Source organism: Amphiura filiformis, chromosome 14, assembly GCF_039555335.1.
Source record: "Amphiura filiformis chromosome 14, Afil_fr2py, whole genome shotgun sequence".
Classification (NCBI taxonomy): domain Eukaryota; kingdom Metazoa; phylum Echinodermata; class Ophiuroidea; order Amphilepidida; family Amphiuridae; genus Amphiura; species Amphiura filiformis.
The window spans coordinates 15,180,647-15,207,515 of NC_092641.1; the positions used below are offsets into that span (position 1 = coordinate 15,180,647).

General features: G+C 36.4%; 3 protein-coding genes across 3 annotated transcripts in view; all 3 read right to left on the reverse strand.

Annotated features, from left to right (window-relative positions):
* Positions 1–3,765, reverse strand: part of LOC140169225 (uncharacterized) — a 29,395-nt gene extending 25,630 nt beyond the window's left edge. The window contains exon 1 of the mRNA XM_072192482.1: positions 3,634–3,765. The gene's annotated coding sequence lies outside the window, so the exon portion shown is untranslated. The remainder of the gene's footprint in view (positions 1–3,633) is intronic.
* Positions 3,766–8,849: 5,084 nt separating this feature from the next.
* On the reverse strand, positions 8,850–19,846 carry LOC140169226 (adhesion G-protein coupled receptor D1-like). The gene is made up of 14 exons (XM_072192483.1): positions 19,624–19,846; positions 18,935–19,048; positions 18,560–18,644; positions 17,924–18,017; positions 17,229–17,314; positions 16,580–16,691; positions 16,230–16,333; positions 14,222–14,327; positions 13,269–13,489; positions 12,188–12,254; positions 10,610–10,686; positions 9,904–10,072; positions 9,217–9,285; positions 8,850–8,903 (listed from the first exon to the last, which is right to left on the reverse strand). The coding sequence occupies exons 6-14, from the start codon at positions 16,688–16,690 to the stop codon at positions 8,850–8,852; spliced, it is 978 nt and encodes a 325-aa protein (XP_072048584.1). The 5' UTR covers position 16,691; positions 17,229–17,314; positions 17,924–18,017; positions 18,560–18,644; positions 18,935–19,048; positions 19,624–19,846.
* LOC140169228 (uncharacterized) lies at positions 17,900–25,936 on the reverse strand. The gene is made up of 12 exons (XM_072192484.1): positions 25,844–25,936; positions 24,813–25,031; positions 24,284–24,382; positions 23,676–23,897; positions 22,573–22,671; positions 22,152–22,370; positions 20,998–21,098; positions 20,168–20,782; positions 19,624–19,780; positions 18,935–19,048; positions 18,560–18,644; positions 17,900–18,017 (listed from the first exon to the last, which is right to left on the reverse strand). The coding sequence occupies exons 1-12, from the start codon at positions 25,884–25,886 to the stop codon at positions 17,900–17,902; spliced, it is 2,091 nt and encodes a 696-aa protein (XP_072048585.1). The 5' UTR covers positions 25,887–25,936.
* Positions 25,937–26,869: the final 933 nt, after the last annotated feature.

Below are 26,869 nucleotides of genomic sequence, written 5' to 3' on the forward strand. Positions count from 1 at the left end.
ATTGTACTAGAAGTCTCTTTTGCTTGCTCTTTGGAGCCTTGCAAATGTATTAAGTTATGCTACTCTGCGCATAACATATTCTCAAACGAAACCCACTCATATCGGCAATTAGCTATACTTTGTTCCACTATCATGATTATCTACCAAAATTGGAACAAGCGAAATCCGTTGCTACTAAACATACAGGTAATATATTTTCACTTTCAAGGTTTGTAGTTTTCATAATTGCAATTTCTGAATATTATATAAAAAGCACTAATAAGTCTATAAATGTAAGAGTATCGGATCATTTTGAATGTTAATAAATGCGAAACGCCGGCGGTAGACACCTGCGATATCAGGGATTGCCGCGATTCTTGCAGTAGCTTTTATGAATAGAATACAATAGTGGATACAATAGCGGATACAATAGCGGAACAATAGAGCTCTCTTAGGCTGAGTTCACATAGAAGTATACGGTATACGGTATTCGCTATACGAAATACGCTCATTCGATCAGGCTGAGTTCACATAGGAGTATACTATGTGAACTCAGCCTGATCGAATGAGCGTATTTCGTATAGCGAATAGCGAGTATATCAGTTTACCCATTTTCTTCGTCTTATCAAATGCTTGTAACTTTACTTCTTGAGGTCACATTGCATTCAATGAGGTGTCATAATGTGCATCTATTAAAAAAATGAATTTAACCACATATGGTTTAGGTTTTTAAAATTAGGACGGTATACGCTGCACTAAAATCGAACACGCACGATTCCCACTATACTATACTATACGCGGGTATACGGCCTTTTCGAATAGCTCTTATGTGACCCGGTACTATGAAATTACCTTGCTCGATTTAAGCTATGCGCGTGCACCTGCAAAACGTGCATCGAATACCCGAATAGTATACTTCTATGCGATCGTAGCCTTATGTGACCCGGTACTATGAAATTGCCTTGCTCGATTTAAGCTATACGCGTGCACCTGCAAAACGTGCACCGTATACCCGAATAGTATACTTCTATGTGATCGCAGCCTTACGGGCAAATAAACCTCGTCGCGTTTTGCTAAATTTCACTTCTTCTTTTTCATGAACTAACCGTTATTTCATTAAGTAACCGTTATTTTTAAAACTTGGCAAACCTCGACGCGAGGTTTTTAATTGCGTTGCGTGTTATAATGGAAGTCATTAGCTCAATACACACACTGGTGACCACTCAAGTATAGCGATGTACACACATGCATCCAATAGTACAGTATAGGCATTTCAGTGTTCAGTAAGCTTAAATGTAAAATGACTCGGCAAGAATATGTATTTCAGCAGCTGAACTAGCGCTTAAAGTCTTAATATTGCACAAAATCCGTTCAAAACTCTTCACAGTACTCACGATATCAGCATACAGTCACAATGACGACATAAAATCCTACCAAACAAAGATAAATAACGAGAAATTATCCAGACAGTGGAGCGGCCATGCGACGCTCACGATGTATCGCTCAAAACTTACTGATAGAAATAATTCCTGATAAAAAATATTTTAATCTAAAATGCAAAACTGCTGGCAGCTAAGGGGGCTGCCAGTAAATGTCTGTTGTTGCTTGTTTTCTTTACATAATTGTCCGGGTTTTTTTTTTACAGAATGTCGATTTATACAGAAGTAATGTTTTTTCTGGATTTACAGAACGTATCTGTTCTTTAAAAAAACGGTTTCCCAGTTGTTTTTTATAGCGGCGAAACAACATACCTCCGTAAATAAAAATTCCTTTAAAAGGAATAGGGCGGGCAAATGAAAAATCGTCAAGAGAAATGAAAGAATGAGTAAGTCAAGTTCACAATTAAAAACAGGGAAAATATGACACAACATCGATTTCCAATGGGGGGAATAACACAAAACGTATAAACAAAGTTAAAAGAGTTTTTATAACGTTTATACGTTTGTTATTCCCCCATTGGAGGTTGTGTCATATTTTCCTTGATTTTAATCTTATCTATTGCTTATCCTTTGTTCTCTGCTGGTCAGTTGGAACAGATTTTCCCTGTTTTATATTAACCCTTCACATCATAACAGAAGACGTTTTATGTTAACATTTTATATAAAACATTGTTATAAAAACTTTTGTAGATAATAGTTATTTAAAACATTTTCGTAATCATACCTAGAGGTTTTTTTATCATCAGATAGAAAGACTTCTGCTCATCTTCTCTGGTGAGACAACAGGGCTGGGGTATCTTTCCATATCAAAGTTTAAAATCTGTCATATCAATTTCCTCAATATGTTGTTTTGATACAACTTATGAGGGGAAAAGTTTGATTTTACAATATTTCGATATTATTTTTTAACTTTGTAACTTTATTATGATTAACATAACTGTATTTCAAAGCGTCAAACTATATCATTATTTTGTCCCAACAAAAATAATCCAGGGAATAAAATATTCATTCATATGTTTATTTATTTTATTCAACCTGGGCCATTTCTACTGGTGCACATGCATTCTAATAATTTGTCTATAATACCTTATACAAGCATTATTTGTCACAAGATTTGAAAAGTAAATAGCCTATGTACACACTGAACACAATGCACATACAAGCTGTATTTAAGTACATGCCGAAGCTATCAGTATAAAATGATATATATGACCTTCACGATGCTATTAATTTAGCCCAAAGATTAGGAAAACTAGCAAAACTGGTGAACTGGTACTGTTCAAATAAAAACATCTGCAAATCTTGCTGCAATTTCCAAATAGTATTTCTATTACTAAAATAATTATTTTTGTTATTTCTTTTAATACAAACACATTACTGCCTATGATGACTTTATCGTATTACTTACATATCAAAATCAAGTAATAATTACAAAACTCGCGGTAAACTATCAGTTTTGTCATTTTTGGGATTTCTTTTTAAGGAATGTTTATGTTTTAGCTTAAATCTGTTGATGTTCACTGACCTATGTAGAGTGTGATCTTTACCCCTTAAAATGTGGAAGGCTACTTAGCAGCATAACAAAACGGATAGCTCCGTAAACCTATAGAGCAAGCTAAAATGACTATATATTTGCATCATGTCAGAGTTTCATGCAACTGGTACATTCTCTCTTCTAATTTTCTTCCTCATTTCCTGGCCTCCTTTCCTCATTGGAAGAGGGAAGTCGCCCACCCTAGAAAACCACTGCGTATAAACCAAACAATAATACCAAAATCTGCAGCATTACAGTTCCATCATATCTTACAATCCTCCCGAATCCTCCCAAAGCCCACGCGCACGTTCGTGTTTCGTTAGCGCGTCCATGTCAGCTAAAATGGCAAATTCAGTTCTTTTGCTGTTTTTTTGTTTTGTTTTTTTTTGTTTTGTTTTTTTACTTAGTTTTTGCCGTAAAATCATGAAATTCTGAGACAAATTTGGAAGAAAAGATATTTGATTCGATACTCGCATTGTTTAGGTATAAAACAATTGAGATTTTGTACTTCAATTGTGTAAATCAACCACAATTTTATCCTGTGTACTTTGTAACACTCAAAAATTACATCTTAATTCAAAATTTAGTTTTACAAAATCTTTTAAAAAAATCATAATCAAAACAAACAAATAAACAAATAGTACAAAAGAATTTGAAACCTACATTTATTTAGGTTCTTACCTGTTAATTCGAGTACATCCCTTTTGTTAGATAAACACTCCTAGTTAAGTGACAGCTCGCAAAATAGTTGACCCTCTAGTTGCATGTTTTGCTAATTCAAGTTACGGATTATTGCTGGTAAAAAACTTTTTTCACCTTAATGTAGTGTTTTAGGCTAATTGCCAGTTTTGGCAGAAACATACGTGTTATAGCGTTCCATGAAATGATAGAGTGCTCTTGAGGATACAGATTTGTATCGTTGTGTTAATCAAGCTTGATAATCTATATTAAATTTTAATAATTTAAGACTTGTTTCAATTAATTTAATGCATTAAGAAAATCCGCAAAGCCGCAAGACTATGAGCTCTGTGCTCGCAGAGCGTCAATGATATCGAACAATAAAGCGATAACCAGCTTGTGCTCATTAACTATTTGTTTTAGCAACTGCGACACAAAGAGGAGTGGTTACTAAGAGGCTAAGTTACTAAGTGATACTGCTGTTGATGAAGACGTTTCGAAAATAAATCATTTAATATATATTACTAGTAAAAAAAACTATATCTACTAATAAATAATACAGCAGCTACTGCATTATACTATGTGCATTTTATTATTCAAAAGACAACATACATTAGCCGCATTTTGATTTCGAAAATATTAGTCTCTATCTTGACATTATACACTCTAAAAATGATCTACTCATTTTTGAACAGAAACTTGTCAAATCTAACAGAAGAAACTATTCAGAAGGGCACATAGCAGATTTCAAAATTAATCGGATATTCTCATCAAAATGACAAGAAACTCACCAAATTCGATTGAATTGTCATTAAAAAAATAAATTATTGCCAAATATGGCCCAACTCAAATTTGAGTAGTTTGTCTGGTCAAAAATGAACAAAAAATGTATAGTTTCTCTAGTCAGAGGGGGACATAACAGAATCTTATATGGGTAATCTTATCAAACAAAGAGTTTGGAGATCTTGTCAATTTGAATAGTTACTTGTAAAAATAAAACGGAAACTATTCATTTTAATAAGATCGTCGGTTCAAAGAGATAATATACCTAATCCAAATAAACAGTATAGTTCATCAAAACTGGATTATACAAAATAAGTGAGTAGGGATTCTATTCAAAAAAATTAATAGTATAGTTGTTTTGTAATATGTGATGTGATCAAGCAAAATCAGTCGGAACTCGGACATATTATCACGGTTATTTGATGTGATCATTTATTGAATTTTCTAATAAAACAATGTATAATGTTCAATTCTAGATCTGGACATTACCAACAACTATCACACTAATATGTACATATTATTTCCAGCTCTTTTTAACATATATTTTCGCTTCTATTTCCACTTATACATCTTTTTCTGCTTTTTTGTGGTAATTTTTATTCTTAAAAGTGTATATTTGTGTGAAGATTGAGGGCGCTATTTATATATATTTTTAATTTAATTTATTTTTTCCAAACATTTCATGATAAAAAAGTTATTAATATTTTGGTTGCTATTTGTTATTATTTTTCTGATGTTTTATGTCATTATACCAAGGCCTACCCCTTGTAAAGACGAAAACACGATATAAGATAAATAGCGCCATCAGTGTTCACCTTTTCTTTAAAATGACGTAGTTTTACATGCTATCAAACAACCGTGTTATTTTTCCAGCTTTTTTTTTTATAAGATAGTAAAAATTATTTACAAAGCTAAATTTTGCAGAAAACCCCATTGAAATTGAACAACCAGTGCCAAAGATATCAGCAATTAAAGACTTTGCAAAAAGCAGGAAACCAAAGGAAATATTTCCTTTGTTTGGGTATTTCTCAAAATAAAAAAAAAGTGTAAGGATACTTTTTTTGGCGCTGTATATAATAGCACATCTATGACAGTAAAAATGGTGTCAAAATGTGAATTTTGGTGAAATGTACGATCCTCCGGAAGAGCATATCACTGAATGGGATAATGTCCAGTTCCAATTTTAAAACCTACATTTTGGTCAAAAAATGCGCTTGGATAGCTAGTTTTCAGCAGATTTACCAAATTTTCAGATTCACCCAATTGTATAACAATAGTCAGCGAGTGACTAGCATTCAGAGTGTCTAGGGCAATATAAATCTATAAGATTGAAATCATCGGCAAATGATGCGGAGTCTTCCTTGGGCCCTATTTATACATCCACGTACTTTGTGTGTAAGGTCACTCCTACAAACGCCGTAGAAGGTGCGGGATTCGCTCTTTAGCGCGTTAGCGCGTTAGCGCCAAGAGTTAGCACCAACGCTAATGCTAACAATGACAATTAGGCGTCATTTAGTTAGCACTCCCTGGGACGTAATGACACCTGTTGTTTTAAAGTGCTAAAGGTGTCTAGTATCAGATTTGATAGGATCTCAGAAATGAAAAGTGGTTCGAAGCGCGTAAAAATTTCAAAGTATTCATCTTACCTCAAAAATACAGGCAGAAATATGGTTTGACCTACCTGTGACAAGCAAAAAAGGTCAAACCTAGGGTCAAAAATAAAACTGCTCTGATTTCATCAAACATGCCGTCAAATTGTACAAATGTAAAAAAGGGAAATAAGGTATAATTTGCATTTTCTACAATGCTTCGTTATATCAAATGGAGCAATAAAGGTCAACCCCAAACTGTCATTAGTGTTCTGTACCTAGCGATAATAAAGTATAATTTCGCATGTAGGTTTTTAGGCCACCTATTGTAAACAAACTTTTTTAGCCTTAGGTTAGTTGGTTATACAACAGCTTGTTAAGAAAATAATAGGTGTAATTTACGTTAGTCCTAATCTATGTTAGTACGTCTATTATTCTACAACAAGTACAATATATTAGTTATTTACAATATAATGTTATGATTAGCTCTATGTACATACATGTTGTGTGACCTTTTTAAAGATATCGCAGCATTAGGGCAACATTGAAGCCTATGTTTTTCAAAGTTTGTAATCTAAAGTTAGAATAGCAAATATGGATATTGCGCATGTATTTCAAGTTAAGGAAATATACTATGATCTTAACCCTGTAATTGATCCGAAGAACATCACGAGAAGTAACTCCCATGAAGTGGTTCTTATCACCTTTGGGACCCACTGTATCTAAACTTCTAACATAATATATAGTACCATTTATATACAAGTGCCAAACGCTGCGGAATGTCAGGATTGGCTCAGATATCAAGCAATTTTAATTGCTTGATATTTTAATAGCTATGTCTAGAACAATATATGTTCAATGTTCAATGTTCAATTTATTTCACCGAAAATACATAACATGATAAATATACAAAACAGTTCATTGGTAGGAAAACCAAAAGAGAGCAAAGCTCGTTAAAATTGGCCACCTTGAGATTTCATAAATATGCAAAGTAACATGAAAAACTTGCTACAAACAGTGGACAGGACAAAGTGCAGACAAACAGGACGAGAGAGATTGCAATGTTACATACGTGGTGCGTAGCACGTATGTTGGCCCGTGCGTTTATAAGACGTTGAAAACGGTATTAAATATTGCTAGTCTCGGTTCCAAACTGGATTGTGCTCATTTGTCACGAAGGAGAACAAGGCGGTTGGAACAAAGACTATAATATCTGATTTAGGTCGATAGAGAGCATAGTGATTGAGACTTTAATGGTTACCGCAGGGTACCGAGTCTCTGCCTAATTCAAACAGCACGCTTTTGATTTTGACTGAAAACCAAGGTTAACATGCTGCTTAAACTGAATTGTATTTTTGTGCTCCCCCAATATTATAGTTGTTCAAAAACATATAAAATTATTTTAGTAGATTAAGGACAGCTACATCCATATATCATGACTTTATTTTTAAAATGAGACTTTTTAGTCCTGAAAATTAGGCGCCGTTGCATGAACTTTGGTATGTCGTAAGATCAGCATACGTTTTATACGACGTTGGTATCCAAAATGCGAAATCGCAATCGTCATTTTTTATACGGAAAGTATCACACACATTTCAATGGACAATCTCTACGTGTGAACATCGCGTATAAATGAAGTTAGTTTTTAACACATCGCTGTAGCTTTATTATAATGATTTATTACAATAAAAAAGGATCATAATAATAATTAGACTTTCCTTCGTATGTTCATTATCCTTGACTGTCTTTAACATATTGAAAAATGGACAAATTATGTGAATTTTTAACGATGTATCTACGCGACCTCGCTTCGATACAGGAGAGTGGTTTTGAATAGATCGACGTGCGTCCAAGCACTGTGTTGGGAAATCGCAAACTCTCTATTTTAGACATAAGCGCGGCGGCTTGTGGTTAATATCGATATTTGATGATCCCTTTTATATATTACAGACATGAAACATCACAGAATAAAATTGAACTGTTACTCTCTAAGAACAAAGTTCGAAACGTGTTTCGAGAAACCGGTCCCTTGTGTTTTGACTATAGAGGGCGACGTTATATATACAATAATATTCAGGCGGTATAAGACACGTGACGTACCAGCATGGCGAAAATACAAATTGAAAAAACAACATGTTTACAGTGGGGTACTTCGTCGCACCTCAACGGTTTCAGAATAACATAATTTTTCTTTTACACCACATAACACATTTAGAATTGTTTGTAAAGATTTCATGATTATGTGTTAATCCAATGGCGACGTCAAGAATGGCGATATCGCATCCACCACCACCTGATAATATTAGGGAGGAGTGCCAATATGACAGTGGTAAATGTAAACATAGGGACCTACTGAAGTTGTAGTAAGTTACGTATTCGCCATACTGCAAAAACGTAGCATAAAGTTTATATACAATTTTTGCCGAATGTGGAGTAATTATGCAACAGATAAACTTTTACTACAAACGTTTATTGAAGTTAGTCCAAGTTTAGTCTAATAGTATGTGTACTTTGCTCAATTTTTGTTAAATTTTGCTGAACAAAGTTACATAATTACTCAAAACTTTTACCACATTTTTTCTGGCTGTGCATGTTTGTTAAAATGACTGCAAATGCTTTCGGAGAAAAATAACAAAAACAACTGCCACCCTAAAAATAATCAACTCCTGTCGCCCATATATGAGTTGAGTCATTTGAACTGTACAAATTCAATCGGATGGTGTAAGTGATTTTCGCTCGAGTCAGTCTCATTTCATCTCAAGTCCATGTCTCGTTATATGCTACACATAATAGACCTGTTTATCTGAAATGTTTTCTGTGCTACTGGTTTGAACTTGGCTTGGGTGTTTAATTGGTTGGATATTTTGACTTTACATCAGCCAACTTTGTGTCTTCGGTCATCTGTAAGAAATTAAACAAGAAATGAAATGACAATTTCTACTGGAAATATTCCATAAGGCACCACCTCGTTTTTGGTCCTATAGCACTATCGGTGTCCTGTTAGGCACCAATAACCATTTCCATAGTGTTATCGTTTGTCAGCACTGTACAAATCTTCAGGGTACGATAGAAAGAGTCACCGATAGTGCTATAGGACCAAATAAGATGTTGTGTCATAACATATTGACAGTGCATAAAGGCTATAAGCACCCCTAAAATTATACACAAACGCACACACCCATATGCCACACACAACCCCAGCACTTGTACTTACCAACGTGTTTGTCCGCGGTTCTACCTGGTTCCGGTGTCGGTCAACGGCTGTCTTGATATGATTTTGTACCTTGAAAAAAGTAATTCAAGCATTTTTAATTGGTGAAAGAAAGAACGTGGAGCTGTAAATGACGAGCCACAAGCTATTGAAATCTGACCGATGAAACAGGGTGTATCAAAATGATTGGTATCCATCAATATCCAGTGAGCATGGGAAAGAATGCCACATCAAAATGCAGCATAACATCAGTGGCGTACCCAGACAGCTCCAACCAATATTGGGTTGACCCAATTTTTTGATGGTTTGAAAAACTGAAGAGCCAAACACCTCCCCCCTACTCCCCCTCCCGCTTATTCTGTAAATTTATGTTATAAAAGTTCATAAAACTTTATCTATAGTCCTAATGGTGAATTTGGAAAAAACAGGCACTTCAGTAGACAACAACGCTGTACCGATCATTTTAATACAACCTCTATTCCACATAAATGTAGCAGCCTGATGTACAATCTAATGTACACGGTAAAGATTCCGATAAAATATCATGTGTACACCCGCACGCAATGCCTGTGTTTCTTCTAGACTCGCTCTTTATTTATTTAGAAAATGACAAAAACCACTCATATATAAAAATTATATAAAACATTTTAATTTCCCGGTAAGAATACTTTTTACTATCGGAATATTTACCTCTTTGCTTAAGGCACAATAGGCCATGAAGATAAAGAATCCTTGGAGTGAGTTGCAGATTACAAACAGGTATTGGAATACTATGGCTGCTCCAGTAAGAGACATGTATCCAAATACCCACGTTATACCGAGTAATGGCGTCAGTATGAGAGTACCCTTCAATGATGCCCTGAGAATAGAAACACACTGTGTAGAATATGACGTTCTTTGATTTACAGATTAAAACTCACAGACAAAGAAAAACACGACTTTTTATGATGTGCCACTGATGAGTCGCCAGCAATCTTGAAGAAAACAGTGTATTCTCTTTCTACCAAGCAGTAATAATAGTAGCTGTCAATTAACCTGTCACAAACTTTCTTGGTACTCTCATTTTTCAAGAAAGCCTATTGTAAATACACTTGAATTTTGTACTATTCATGTAAGAAAGCTGAGGTCATCGGCACAGAGCAAAATAGATACACCCGCTGGATAAAGGATGCTATAGAAATAAGAAAGAGGAGGGGGCACCGCCATGAACAGAGACGATGGACAGTACCAATTATCTCACATATGATTTTGAAGAGAAATCTCTTATGTCCCCATCTGAATAGATTCCCTTGTCAAATTTGACAAGTTTCTATTTAAAAAAAAACAAACATTGGAAACGGCATTATTAGGATGTAAAAAGTAACAATAAACAATGAAAATGACAGTTAAATATTACCTTGTACCATCTGCCTTTGTTCCAACAACTGCTTTGAAGATGATCCGCCCAATGAGCAGCAATAACACTGAATTAATCTTGTAAATAAAATCACAGTTAAAGACAGTTACGTATTATTTTTTTGTAATGAATTATAATATTCACCTTTGATAAAGATCCTGTTAGGATCGAAAACTCAGGCCCCTAAAACTTTGGAATTGTAATATTCATCACATTCTATTTAACTTGCAAAAAAAGATGACAATTTTGACCATAACTGAATTAGGTAACTTAATTAGTTAATTATTCGTTCTTATTTTAAAAATTTCATTGAATTCGCAACACCGATTTTCAATGGAACAGTGGTGAGCATAGGTATAGTTGTAATAAAGAGTTGCATACAATAAGGGACAACATCAAAACTCGACCGGCGGTCAGCCGCCGGCTCCGGGCGGTTCCGTCCGGTTGCTATTGTTATAAACAAAGGAAACCGGAAACCGGAACCGGCGGTCAACCGCCGGTGGAGTTTTGATTTCATCCCTAAGTGGTTCTTTGGCCAAGCGCCAAGCGACAATATAGATCAGAATAGGTCAACGTATTTTTGGTCAGAAATATATTGACTTCAATTAGTTTTCTGGATATTATTTTATTCAGCTTCCTTGACTTGGAAAGTGTTTCTTTGGCCTAAGTGGTTCTAAGTGGTTCTTTGGCCTAAGTGGTTCTTTGGCCAAGCGCCAAGCGACAAAATAGATCAGAATAGGTCAACGTATTTTTGGTCAGAAATATATTGACTTCAATTAGTTTTCTGGATATTATTTTATTCAGCTTCCTTGACTTGGAAAGTGTTATTAAAGATTCATAACCTCATTAATATACGCGAAGCCTGTAATCCAATCAAAAGAAATTGATTGCCTGACCGCGCACTAATTGCGAGGTCATTAATAACTCACAATGACTCCGGACGCGCAACAATGACTTCTGCGCGCGCGTGCGTGTATAAGCTACGCGTTATGGCAACGCACACGCCTACGCGATGCCGTCGCGCTTCTGTGATTGGTAGCTCTTGTTGTCGGCGCGAATGTTATATTCGCCTGGTTGAATTTTTTGTAGGGTAGGTTACAACAATGATTAAAACTGGTTATATTTAACAGCGTTTTATGGCATAAAATAACATAAAATGCCGTTTTGATTTGTTCAAAATATTAGATACGACGGTAATGAATGACAATAATAACTTTGAACCATCTATTTTGAGGTCATTGTGTGAAATTGTCGGGATTTGTTTTGGGCCTCGGTATTTACCGGTATACCTCAGCCCAAAACAAAACCCTCCGATTTCACACAATGACCTCAAAATAGATGGTGCGCAGTTATTATTGTCTAAGTAGACACAGGGCAAAAGACACCAAATCAACATATCTTGTGAGAAAAGTCATGTTTTTCATATCCGAAATTCTGTGAAATATTTATCTACATGAAAGTTGCTGGATAAATATGGGATGGATACCGACATACGATATGTACTTATCGTTTGCAATCTTCAAATTAATGACGGACATAAAGTGTATTTATGCAATGACGTTTCTGGAATATACTTACCAAGATGACAGCTATAGCCGGTGCCCCAAAGGCCCATATGAGACCAGATTGAACGTCCAACCAGCAGCTAAACAAGATAAATATGAAAATACCATATCTTTATGTTTTTACGAAGTTATCTACTTTTAGTCTGGTTATTAATTTATTGTTTTTGACATTTATTATAAAAATCTACGTGCAGATGATTATTTTCAATGTACTCTGCACTTCTCAATATCAAAATGGCTATTGGTCAATTGGTATTTTCAACTTGTACACTTTAGATAAACCACATGATATTACACTTTCCAGCTTTATAACAACACTTCGTCGGCCGTATCACATACTGACGTATTTGCAAAATACGCATTTCGAGAAAAACTTGGAAATCTACCGATTTTCATTTGCTGCATAATCTTGATTAAAATATTATTGTCGATTAAAACCAGGTTAACAGTAATGCAAATATACCATATTTTCAATATAATTCACTTATTCTGCAAAAAATCAATATTAGATCAAATACGTCACTATGTGAAAAGGACTAATGTCAATTTCGCCGTTCAAATGACAAATACGTCGCGCAAATATGTCAGTATGTGAAACAGTTGCGCAAATGCGTCAGTATGTGAAAAGGACAAAACAACAATTTTGACGTGCAATGACAGAGTCGCGCAAATACGTAGCACAAATACGACAGTATGTGAAACGGCAAATTCTTCAAATTGCAGATATGATATACTGGGCTTGCGCAGTATAGGTGATCGGCAAATACGTCGTTATGTGATGTAAATGTTTTGTAAATACGACATTGTTAAATTTCTTAATATTACACTAATTAAGCCACTTTGAGGCATGTTTTTTGGTGAATATATAGAGTAGAACATAACAAACGAATATACAAATTTTCTCAAAAATGTTTAAAATGTCGAATACGTCAGTATGTGATACGGCCGACGACTTTGGGCCATACCGCCGGTCACTGGCTATATGTCAACATGTCCAGCACAGGACTCATTCTTAGGGGCACTTAAGTTGCAAAGTGAAAATGAGAACTTTATTTAATGCAGAGGTAGCGTTTTAAAATTAACATTTTGCGTACCTGGTTGGAGAAGTGTAGTTGTCAAATTTTAAAGCGCCACTGATGATTACAATGGCAGCCGGTATGCCATATCCAATACCAATATACAATGGCATTCGATTCTTCTCTGATCCGTAAACTTTGACGATCTTGAAATAAAGATTGATGCCTTCAACCATCATCCATCCGAAGACGGAGAGAAACAGAAAGTGAAGCAGCATGGCAATCACAGTACATACAATCTTCAAAGAGTAGAAGATAAATTGTGAAAATAATATTTAGTTACGGCTGTGTATAAGATGAAAAAAAAGGGGGGAAATAATACTTCCATTGAATCTAGTGACTAGCTGGCAAATAACTATCTAGCTATACCGAATGAACTAACCACTTTATCTGGTACACCAGAACGAAATTACAACACATTGTCTATGGAGCCGTGTAATGCACATAATCATGCATACCTCGCAAACGCAAAATGCTAGGAACTCAGCAAATTCTAAAAATGATTGTAGAATTGTAAATGGCATTAAGCATGGTTTTTAGCATTTGACACCTATCTCTGTCCAGATCCTGGGCATGAAACAGCTAGCTTTGATACCCATTAACGTTTTTAACGGCATCATTTAAAAACAAAGTAAAAGTCCATTTGCCCTAACTGTGAAGGTTTTGGGGAGTTGACAAATTCCCAATATTGATAAACACCAAACCACACTACTGCACACTGATAAAATGGCATACTATTTTAGACTAAAATAGTTAAAATTGTATACAGTCTCTTATCATATTATGACTTCTTGAGTACCACTTTGGAACTTGTGGTTAGTGATATCAATAAGGTAACCCATTAAACTTGTAAACACATCCAGTCAAAACCTTCACTCTTAGAGCGAATGGACTAATGGTCTTTACGATCAAGTGTTTGACTATAATCACCAAACGCCGAATTTATCATGTACCGTTTTTCCAATACACACCTTATTGTTTGTCATCTCCATCCCTATCAAAAACAAACACAAAGCTACCATCAATGAAGCCGCTAAGTGGATGTGTATTTGGTATCGCTCGGAGTTCCTCAATGTCCTATTGGATTTATAGAATAATAACACCATCATTAGACGGACAATCATGGCCTACATGAATTTGAAGAAAAAACTAACAAAGTAATGTTTATTCACTTGCTATCTCTGGGGGTTTAACACGTATATCCCACAACACTGAAACAATTGGTGTCACAGCGACACCTTCTAGAAGTCAATTGTAAATGACACTGTCAACGGTATTGTTTTGACTTTAAACTTGGTGTAATCGACAATAATAATAAAATTGTATATTCTTTTACGGTGGCACCGTAACGTGCCACCGTTTTACGGAGACACTGACACATTTCAGTGATCATTTAGTGATTAACACCAAAACCGGTGTAAGATTAAATGACTCCTAGGGTGTCAAAAGGTGACGGCGGAAAAAGCGCACAGTTTTTTGAGGTGTCAAAGTATTCTGATACCAGCAAGAGCGTCTGACAACATATTAACGCATGCGCCTTGGCACAAACAGAAGTGTCTCGACATTCGTGTCGCTATTTTGTCCATGCTATCGAGCCCGGTAAGTGTAAAATAATGTATCTCAATATGACACCTTAGAGAGCCAATTTAACACCCCATTTTAAGTGCAATGACCTGTTTTTCAAACTGGGTCCTCGGGTGGCCACCATGGGTGTCAAAAAGAACATAACACCCAAAAGTGTCAATTTCTTACACCCATTAAAGAAAAAAATTTGACACCTCTAGGTTGCCACCCGAGGACCCATTTTTTACACTAGTTTTGGTGTAAAAATGACATCAAATATTTGTTCAGTGAAGTTTTCTCATCTGACATACAAAAACGCAGGTGGTTACACCCAAATAATTTAAGCTAATCGTGGATCTCAAAGAGTTAACCTACCACCTTACCTGGTGTAAGCCAAACCATCAGAGTTGACCCTTAACGTCCGTTCATACTACGTCGCAACTGCTTTGCGGTGCGGTGCGTTGCCGCACTGTATTCTATTGCAAAATACTGCATTGCGGTATCGCAATAAAGTTAAATACATTTAAACTTGGAAATGCGACGAGTTGCGTTGAGTTGCGGCAAAATATCGGCAAATCACCGCACCGCAAGCAATTGCGGCGTAGTATTAACGCTCCTTTACGTGACCGGTGTATTCTGTACTTATTTTAGTATAACTGGATAGGATTTGATTTGATTTGATTTGTTCGGGTTTTGACAACCCTGGATAACCCAAGAAAGCCTCTATTGAAGCTTATTTCCATTGGGGTCCATTTGAACACCGGGACGGATTGGGAACAGTCAGGGGTTAACACCCTACTCTTTTCGAAACTGGCTGCGAGATACATGTACAGGTGTGACTCTCTGTACACGGGACCGACGGCTTAACGTCCCTCCGAAGGACGGAGTACTTTCATGATTCATTTACCCAATTCTAAATGAACCATGGGGAGAGCGGAAGTCTGAATTTAATCTACAGATGTTGCCAATTAATTTCAGACTTTTTTTCCAAGTCAATATCCCAGCAAATCGCCACCGCCGGGAATCGCACCCGGGACCTCATGCACTAAAGGCAAGTACTCTAACCATTGCGCCACGTGTCCATAGCCAGGCGACGCCCCCCCCCCCCCTCCAATTTTGGAAAAGTATAAAAAAAGTCCCAAAATTTCAGAATTTGCGAGCGTAGTGAGAAAAAAAATCAGGTTTTTTACGCATTTTGCACAAAAAAGGTCCAAATTTTGGGAAGAAAGTCCACTTTTCACAAAATCACCCCCCCCCCTTGGAAAAAAGTCCATTGTTTCAAAATTAGCACCCACAAATGAAATCCTGCGTACGGGCCTGTCCATAGCTATACAATGCCACTACATTATAACAGAATCAACGTTGAAAATAAACCAGTTCGTATTATAAAATAGGATTAATCGAGAATGAACTTACTCGAACATAAGAAAAATGGATATTGTGATGAAGAGTGATACGATGGACACGGCTGTAAAAGCTTTGGTCATGCTGTCCATAACACGGTCGTGAACCGCAGGAATCTGCAATGATAGGAAATGATGGCAAGTCTTGAAATAATGTTGATAATGGTAATGATGATGATGATGATGATGATGATGATGATGATGATGATGATGATGATGATGATGATGATGATGATGAAGATGAAGAAGATGAAGATGAAGATGAAGATGATGATGATGACAGAGAAAACAGTTGGGCATATTACACACAAAACCATACAACAAGCACATAATAAGCAGATCTCCGGATCCCGATGTTCTTACCGGGCGTTCGTTGAATTGCATCAATACAGCAAAGCTTGTTGTGTGATTGGATTGACATGTGATGAAATCATCAGATCCATTGATCTCAGACTGGCCAATTACAGAATACATGCTTTAAAATAAGAGAGGATTAAATAAACATCTCAAAATAAGTAACTCCCCCCCCCTTAAATAATGACCATTATTCAAAAACGGGCTATTGTATTACAAATCTGTCAAGTGTGTTGATTTATTTCTGCGCATTTTGACACCTCATTTGATACGATAGCCCAATAAAACAATAAAATACCGGGCAATTTAATGTAGTGAGCTCCAGATTTGAAAGATGCACTTACAACAATACAAAATCACTCAGATATCATTACACAGATTTCCTTCCATTAGACTGAGTACAAATCAAAATAATTTACTGCAACTTTCAAATCTTACGCTGTGTGGGGATCGCCACACCTCCTCTACAGCTCTGCTACCCTCCCAGCAATAAGGAATGCCGGTACCCTGGGTGAAGAAAGAGAGATGGGCACTCCGTCCTGTAAATACAGGTTCGACTCCTTTACCGTTTACTTTACGTAATCCTTGGGTAAGTTCTAATTAAATCGCTTAATGAACTCCATTGAGCACATATTGGGAACTCGTTGGCTTTACGTACCTGATTGAGGTATCCCAAAATGAACATAATGTTTCAAAGCCATTCTCCAGATTTGCTGCTTTATTTGAAGAACCACATTTGGGGTACTGCATCGGCAGGAAAAAGAATAAGTATACGAACGATCATTCAATATTGATGCGAACCAATGCATGTTAACTCCTCATTATAAGGCTTTACATAATATGAAAATATATTTTGTTTTCAAAAATTTACATAAGTAATCATTCCCTTGCAATATTATATTGAGTTGATATTTTCGCACATGGATAAGCATACCTTTAAACCACGAATGTCAAAAACTTTTCCAACTCATTGTAACAAACATTACACATATCATGTTGTAAGCGCTCTTTAGCAAAGTCATAGTCTATTGAATTTACAACCGTATGACAACACAGGCGAACAACACCTTTTCATATGAGAGGAACAAGTAAAAATGTAAACCCAGAATATAGTTCTGACATTGACGACGTTCACTGATGCACATCGTATAAAGTTGTGCCAAAACTTCACAAAAGTTCCCAGTAGAAGTATTTCATTCTTCGCAACTTATACAACATAAGCCGATCTTTATTTGACTCTTGTTCTTAAATTATTACATTAATGTTCTGAATTGTAAGTAAACTACAGGGGAAATAAGTTCAACTTCCCCCTTTACCAAAACCAATCATCTATAGTGTTTTGTGTTCACACACCTGAATAGGTAATCCATATTTGATTGGGATGGAATATGCAGAATCGTTAAATAGAAGCCGTACACCTATGGTTCCAGTCACAATCTGCCACAATCTAAAAAAGAAATTAACAATAATGTTTGCTATAAATTTATTATGTGAAATAAAACTTAGGCACTGAATCCCAAAAGCAAGAGAACTGGTACAGTGATTTTACAATAATCACATGACAATGTAAATGCAATACATTCATTAGTAACCGTCCACCACAAACTAGCCGTTAAGTCGGCCCGGTCAATCTTGCTTTATTTCGTGTTTACAAAATGTATATCATAAGCTTTAAAATGGTATATCATTTGACTTCAAACGATATCCAGGTTATTGTTGGTTATACATACCTAGACAAAATACAATGCTTTGTAACCCACCACTTGAACAGGATTAACCAAAGCAAACAAAGACTAGAGCTATTTAAGAATTCTATAGACATATGTAGAAGCTTATTATCCTCTTTAACAATAGGATTATTGATTGGCTTAAAGGTGTTTGACTGGCACTAGCAAAATGAGATACATGTACCCCCAACTTGAGGTACTTATGAATACGACCTTCAAGCACATTTTATGCTGTAACTAAAATAAAATTGGAATATCATACCTTGAAGCGCCTGACACATTAACGAATCCATTATTCACCGCCTTGTTCACAGAGTCAATGTATGTTAGCGTAATCACTTTATTGCCTTTTATAAAAGAATTAATTAAATATGATTCAAATCTGTTCGTGTTATTGTTTCAGCCCTCTTTGCAACATAACTACAGGACCTACACAAGTATATATGTGATATTTGAATTTTTCTACACTCTCGCTATGAAATGATCAATGCAATTTTTGCCAATTTTTTGCCAAAGCTCACTACTATTCACATGATGAATATGATGCTATGAACTACCAAATCGCAACAGTTTAAAATAGTTGCTAACCTTAAAATCATAAAATTAATGTTTGTACAAATATAGAAGCATTATCTACCTGGTGGTAAACTTTCCAGCACATCTCCTGCAATACGCACCCATGTGTTATTACCAACAGACCATTCAAATCCATCGGATACCTGATGGGCTGGCAATCGTTTAGCAGTAGTGGCTACAGTTGGACAGAAAACATTGCAATTAATGAGATACTACATAATGGATTTCGTGTGGGTGTGCGTTGATAGGGGTGTGTTTGGGTGTGGGATTTGTGAACTAACTCTATAACAGCGTTATGGTCAGCTGACATGGATATAATCGTCATCATTGTCATTGTTATCTTCATCATTATCATCATCATTTTACTGGCATTATTGTAATCACCATCATCGTTGTCGTCTACGTCGTCATTGACATCTCTTTTATTTTATCATCATTATCACCATCTTCGTCATCATCATCATCATCATCATCATGAATTTTATTAAAAATCATCATCATCATCATCATTATTATCATATGTCGTTGTGTACGTCGTCATAATCATTCATGTTTTCATCATGAATTTTATTAAAAATCATCATCATCTTCATCATCATCATCATATTCATCACCATCATCATCTTCATCATCATCATCTTCATCATTATCATCATCATCATTATCATCTTCATCACCATCATCATCATAATCATCATCATCATCATCATCATCACCATCGTCATCATCATCATCATTATATTAGCTTACTTATTCCTGGTGTTTCAATATTGATTTGTGGCCAGTCTTCTACACCAGTTCCGTTACTCTTCCAATTTTCGTCTTCTGGTATGTATAGTGAGAGTGCTGCTATGATGCTCAATGAACCTTCTGCTAGGATATTCCGATCTAGGGACTGAAACTGAACCTATTTTGAAGGCGGAATAAATGATTAACTAATACCATGCTTACAACATACAAGCGTAACGTTCAAGAACTGAAGTTAGAAATATTTAAAACAAAATATTAATGATAACCTGATCCGGCAGCAAACCTGATTATTACACTTTATATGGTACAAATAAGATTAATTATTGTTTAAAACCTGTACTAAATTATCCGTCTGATCATCAGAAAAACGACGACGCGATCTATCTCTACAGGGAAGGTTGCTCTTGGAAAATCTTTACCATTGTTATAACACAAGGAAGGCAAGAGAAATTGTTCCATCCCCCACCTCCGGACCAATTTCAATTGTGGTTAAAATTTATTTGGAATAAAAACCTACGATATAGTTTATACTTTAAATGCTTACCTTTGTTTCTCTTACAGAAAGGATGCCATTATTAGTGCTATTAACATTTCCTTTCACTCCTCCAAGACTACCACAACCATCACTACCATCGATGTCGCCGCCACCATCAGCATCGATATCATCACCACTATTTTCGACGCCATCGTCGCCACCACCAACGCCAACATCATCACCACTGTCAACGCCACCACCGACACCACCATCATCACCACCAACGCCACCATCGCCATCATCGACGCCACCGTCACCACCACCAACGCCACCACCAACGCCGTCACCTCCTTCTCCACCATCACCAATAATGTCAACACCACCACCAACGCCACCACCGACTCCACCATCACCCCCACCAACGCCACCATCGCCACCATCGACGCCACCGCCCCCAACATCAACTCCACTGTCAACACCACCATCGACGCCACCGTCATCACCACCAACGCCATCATCGCCATCATCGACGCCACCGTCACCACCACCAACACCACCACCGACACCGTCACCTCCTCCTCCACTTGTTCCAATGTTATTATCAGCATCATAACCAACGTAGAAATCATCAATTTGTAGGTCAGTCGATGGAAGAAAATCTTCGAACACGCTATCAAAGATGGACTGAAAAAAGGCCACGACGGTTATTCTATTTATTATATTATATTATTACTATTATTATTATTATTATTATTATTATTATTATTATTATTATTATTATTATTATTATTATTATTATTATTATTATTATTTGGGATCGAACCTGGGATATCTTGCATTACACTACACAAAACCAATGTGCCATACCCCTACAATCATATTACCTTGTTTTTACTTACCGCACTTATTTCATTTTTGCTTTCGGGATATGGTAACGCCTCAATTTCTTTAATAGCGTTGACGATTCTTTCGTCAAATAATTCTTTTGGTGATTTCAGTACTGCAATAAATTAATACCCCCGGTTAAGGATGCAGTTAATGTTTAATGTAAACACACCGACATATAACGCTTAGTCCCACATACATACGTACCGCTACAGACACAAATCTTTAGCCTTTTAAATCAGATTTAAAATATTGTAAAAGATTTGGTATATGTGAATACTCCCCAGTCACTTATGTTTGTGTAAACTACTAATTAGGTCAATTGCAGTGCATGCGTTGACAGCAAAAACACGAGAAAACATGTAAACCGCGGTTTACATAGGCTCTAATTACTAGCAAATTACAAAAGCGCGCCGTTATTTCAGCCGTTATTTTACAATCTGTAGATGGTTTCTCTCATTTAGTTAGTAAGCTTCAGCTCTAGATGGCGTAAATAGCCTTTTTGTTAGTAATCACGTGAGATCCTTCTTTGACCACGGTTTCGTTGTTTATAAACACGATATCATCAATGTCAATGCTGTTCTCCAAATGTACATATGGAGCGTGCATGGCAGACGATAATAGATATCGTCGTTGTGTTTGCGTAATGACAAACTCATAGACGTTTTCGTCACGGATGGTCACTACCCACGCTTGGTGAAGTCATGGTCATATGGACGATTTATATAATTGAAGACAGAGATAAAAAAAAAAGACTAGGTTGCGTCTGACGTCACTGTCAATCAAATTCCCTACGATCCTTGATTTGTTAATAGCGCGTAAAAGGAAGGTCGATTTATCTGGTGCCGATCGGAGAAAAGGAATAGCAGAAAATGGCGTAAAATTACGTACATTTACAAGGCAAAAAGCAACTTTTATAGGCATTGTTGACATGGTGTCTTCGGGAAAGAAAGTTTCTTACTATAAAGACCTAACTGTTGAGATGGTTTGTAAGTTTGAAGGTGCACAATTAACAATAAGGCGCCCGGTTTTACCGCCGCGTTCAGCAACTCATATCATCATGACACTTGCATACAAACCGTGCTCGAGTTTGATTGACAGAGGACGTCAGACACAATATGTTATTCGTCAGCATATGAAAAGCAGGACTTATGTTGTACACACTTACCATCATCATCAGAAATCGTGACCTTTACCATGTGAATTCCTTCCCCTACGTCTGTCCCATTGATTACTACAACAAAACTCTCCTTTGTTTCAATCGCTGTATCGTCATGGACAACAACTGACACTTCCTTAGGGGTTCCCAGCGCAACAGATATTGGAACGTTCCATATAGGCTTGTAATCAATGTCCTCCTTTGTGGAAATATCTTTTGTCTGCAAGACTATTTTGTAAGAATGATAAAAAATTTAAATAGTGCTGTGTCAGGCAGAACGAACTATGAATCCCGAAATATAATTTGCAAGCACGAACGTCGTATACTGAAGTGTAATATAACAGGCTAAATCTGGGGCGAAATGCAACTCATTCTGCTTGCACCTTACAGACACAAAAGCTAAATGGTTTCCGGACTGTCGAATACTCACACACTGTGCCATCCGCAGATCCATTATTTTGAAGAGTTAATATTACGATACCAGATGCTTCATCAACCTCAGCTGTTGAGCTCACAAAATTGATAGAAGCTGTTAAATGGGAAGATTATAATGAGCTTTAAATACAAAGATATTTATGACTTTATCAGAATCATACCAAAATCATATCCAAATCGAGTATTATCGCACTGCGTACAGACAAGCTGTACTTATTTTTACTCTGGAACCTAGAGTAGATGAGTGTATTTTTGAAGTACAGTCAACAGTACCAGGATGATCCCCTGCTCTTTTCGAACAGCCTGTGACGTTCTTTAATGTGCACACTGCATTAATGTCAGAAATACATGTACACGGGACTGACGGCGTAAAGTGCCCTCCGAAGCACTAAGCAAGTAGAGTGAAGTGCCTTGCTCAAGGACACAAAGAGCCAGCCAAGCTCAGGCGGACCTGGGATTCGAACCCTTGAACCTTGGATTCACAGTCCAACGCCTTAACCGCTAAGCCACGCTCCCCTAGCGGTTATGTCGACGTAATTGCTCACCGCGTTAAGGCCTCAAGTTAAGTTCAATATTACATGGGCGTTTCCCCCTCTCGGAAAAATCATGCACATGGGAACGGAAATAACACCCCTTATATCAAAATGAAGCCAAGGGATCGCTTTTATAGAACACATGCAATTCCTCTTGTGTACTTAATGGCTTTATTGGTATAGCAATATTTGAGTGCAGGTCATGTTCCTCTGCAACCGTCTTTACTCGGTCAATAACAGTTTATGCACAAAATATCGGGTCGATTCCGCTTTTTGCTCAAGATACCGAAGTTGTCTCATGTGAGTATTTAAGATAGAAATGCTCAATGTAATTGTACTTTTGAGTAGTCAAGGTAAATCTTTGTGTCGGATCTAAACCCTTCCGTATCTAAAACTAATATAACTATTACTATGGACCACAATGGCCTCATTCCAGTGGCATCGTTCAATAATCTCAATTAAACACTCAACGTGCAAAATTTGACCTCAAGTTGCAAGTATGAGTGTTTGTACCCAAATTTTCAAAGGCCATTCAATAAATGTATAAATCAACCTTGGGCCTTACCATCTTCATCCTCGATTATTATCTCCATTGTCTTAATTCCATCAATACCAACATCGTCGCCGCTAAGTTTGACAAGGAATGTTTCTTCAAACTCAACCAAATTATCATCGAGAACATGGATTGTAATACTTTGGGTTTCTTTTGCTTCGACGGTTACCGCTAGCTGTTTTATTGATCCGTAGTCTTCATTTTCAGTCGCAGATACATCCGATGAAGTGATATCTATTTGACAGGTAAAAAAATATATAGGCCCTAAACAGGGTGACAAGCCCTCCCTCATGGAAATTTATACAATTAAATGCACTAGCAACTATACACATGACTGTGCTTGGGTCCCCGCTCTCGACCTCACCTCCAACCCAAATCATCCGTTAAGAAATTATTTTCTTATCCAGAAGCAATGAATGTTGTTGTAATACATCATTAATATCCACGCACAAAATGTGGCGTCACGCACTTTTTTCACCAGAGCTTTAAAGGACCCATATAGGTTCGATTCATTGATTTTTATCGCTTTATATAATGGGTAACATCAATACTTCAATCGACTTAGTAGCTTAACGTATTATTCGTTCTACAAGACGTACTATTTGAAGTTTCTTACTTACATGCTGTTCCAGTAACAGAACCATTGTTGGCTACATGCACCTGGAATGTTCTCGCAGATTCGATAATGTTGGAACGAGCCGCCACAAATACAATTGAAGCTATAATTATGGGACGACAATTACAAGAACGAAATCTCTATTTAGTAACTTTATTTTTACAATAATTTCCATACTTTCATCAAAATTAAAATGGACATGAAGGAGGTATTTGAAACCGAACTTCATATTGTTATATCTAGTAACCAACGTGTAGCTATAGGTCTCTTCTATCTAGTAATATCAAAATAAATAAGAATAAGGTGAGGGGACCCTCGCAAAATTGGGACATTCTGATCATTTACGAAGTATAAATCGAAATTTGATTTCGGCTACAAATCCCACGAACAGGCGATTATCTTTAATTGAGACCCAAATATAACAAGTAATTTGTATTACAGACTCGACTTTGTATTTTACAATTATGTGATTTCATCTTTTCGGGGTAACAAAGATCTATTTCAATTGCGAACTTTGTTTTGTAATCTCTTACGGTCATTATCAACAATCGTTATGTTAACCACGGTGATTCCTTCTCCCACCGCAGCACCGGTTATCTCTACAAATAAGTCCTCATCTTCTTCCACTTGGTTGTCATCCAGGATAGTAATGGAAGCTTGCTTAGATTGGTAACCGCCGATACTAATGCTTTCTTTGTGAATGGGAACGTAGTCTTCGCTTTTGGTCGCATATTTGTCAAATGTCTGGATGACTTTTAAGTAGAGTATTTAAAAAAATTATTAATATATAAAATAATGTTATTTTCTCGGGAGTAAGTTTAAATTAATTTTGCGTGTGGTGCGTTTATATATGTAGGGGTATATTCCCGGTGTTCAGTGTTTGCGAATCAACAACAAATTTGACCTTCAAAATAAACGTCTATTATAAAAGCAACAGTTATCTTCACTAAATCGATTCTCCAATGTAAAGCTGACCTTATAAGTTATGAAATGCTGATGAGCTCTCAGGTCCAGAAGTTTGAAAAGGACCTTTTTAGTCAATGGAGAAGCATCACAATGAAATAAATATATCAAGAACAACATCCCTTACGTGTGAAATATGACCGCGAAGTGGGCCTTTTGCACGTGGTCTCTGAGGGGGATGTGCCCCACTACGTCTTTGGTATATTTTACAAAATCAGCGCCAAATGAAGGCATTTGGTGGAAAATTTTACACTATTGTGTAAAATGTTAAGTTGGAAAAACTTTTAAAATGTTCAATATGAAGGCCCAATGAAAGCAGTTTGCAGTACATTTGCAGTGGCGTGCCTGGATTTTTTTTGTCAGGAGGGGGGAGGGGAGAAAAAAATTGTCCACACTCTAATTTTGTACTTTTCATTTTTTGATAGAATCCCTACTGATTTGTTTTTGGTCCCATGTTTAGAGTAATATGGGATTCTTCCTTATAGGTTAGGGCAAAAGTTTGGATTCATGTGTGTTGATCTGTATTGTGGTAAAGATCGAACCTATAGTGGGCAAGAATTATTTTTAAATAATGGTACGTTTATATTTTTGCTATACTCACATACAGTCCCTGACATTGGACCAGAATTTGTTAGCATCATCATTACGGAGCCATCCGATTCATCAATACGGTATGTCGCATTATCAAAATTGATCGAAGCTAAAGGCATAAAAAATGTCATTATTTATTAGAGTTTTACCATTGACTAGAAAGGGCACTAATTAGCGACACATTTGTTTGTAAAAACTGCTTACCTAAATAGGCCTACTCTACAATATGATCAATAAACACGAACTACGAAGGGGGTACCACCTCCCTATATTGTACTATGTTAAAATTCAATGTTATATTGGTACCAATGTATAGCTTTAAATGTCACTATGACGTCATAATGTGTACTCAAAATTTATTTTTGATTAAATTTCCACGAACATGCAATTTTCAAGGGATTTGAAGTTTAAATCTATATTTCTTGGAACAATTTCACAAGAGCAACATTATAACAACGGATTTTACTTAGAAACATACGGTGGGCGTACCCACCATCCCCACCCTATAATTAACGACAGAGATAAAAACAATTTATCGCGTCTGATGTCACTGTCAATTACGATCCTTGATTGGTTTACATAGGTTAATCAGCGCGTAAAAGGAAGACCGATCTATCTGGTGCTGATCGGAGAAAAGAAATAACAGCAAATGGCGAAAAATTACGTATTTTTACAAGGCAAAAAGCAGCTTTTCTAGGCATTGTGGACATGGTGCCTTCGGTTAAGAAAGTTTCCTACTATAAAGACCTAACTTTTGAGATGGTTTGCATGTTTCAAGGTGCAAAATTAACAATACGGCGCCCGGTTATAAATCCGCGTTCAGCAAGTCATCATTACGACACTTGTAAACAAACCGTGCTCGAGTTTGATTGACAAATGACGTCAGACGCGATAAATTGTCTTTATCTTTGTCTTTCATTATAGTAATCAACTTTGAAGGTTTGTCTTACCCCATGGTAATGTGGTGGGTTTAACACTTTTACCACTAAAATTAGCAAAAAGTATGGATTTTCAATTAGCTTAAATTTAGATGTAA

Coding starts and splice junctions, on each gene's coding strand:
- LOC140169226 (XM_072192483.1), bottom strand. CDS start 16,690: ATGTATTCTGTAATTGGCCAGTCTGAGATCAATGGATCTGATGATTTC. Junction 14,328..16,229: donor TCCATTTTTCTTATGTTCGA/GTAAGTTCATTC, acceptor TAAATCCAATAG/GACATTGAGGAACTCCGAGC. Junction 12,255..13,268: donor AACTACACTTCTCCAACCAG/GTACGCAAAATG, acceptor TATCTTGTTTAG/CTGCTGGTTGGACGTTCAAT.
- LOC140169228 (XM_072192484.1), bottom strand. CDS start 25,886: ATGATGATGCTAACAAATTCTGGTCCAATGTCAGGGACTGTAT. Junction 25,032..25,843: donor TCCAATGTCAGGGACTGTAT/GTGAGTATAGCA, acceptor TCTACTTAAAAG/TCATCCAGACATTTGACAAA. Junction 18,645..18,934: donor GCTGGAAAGTTTACCACCAG/GTAGATAATGCT, acceptor CTTTTATAAAAG/GCAATAAAGTGATTACGCTA.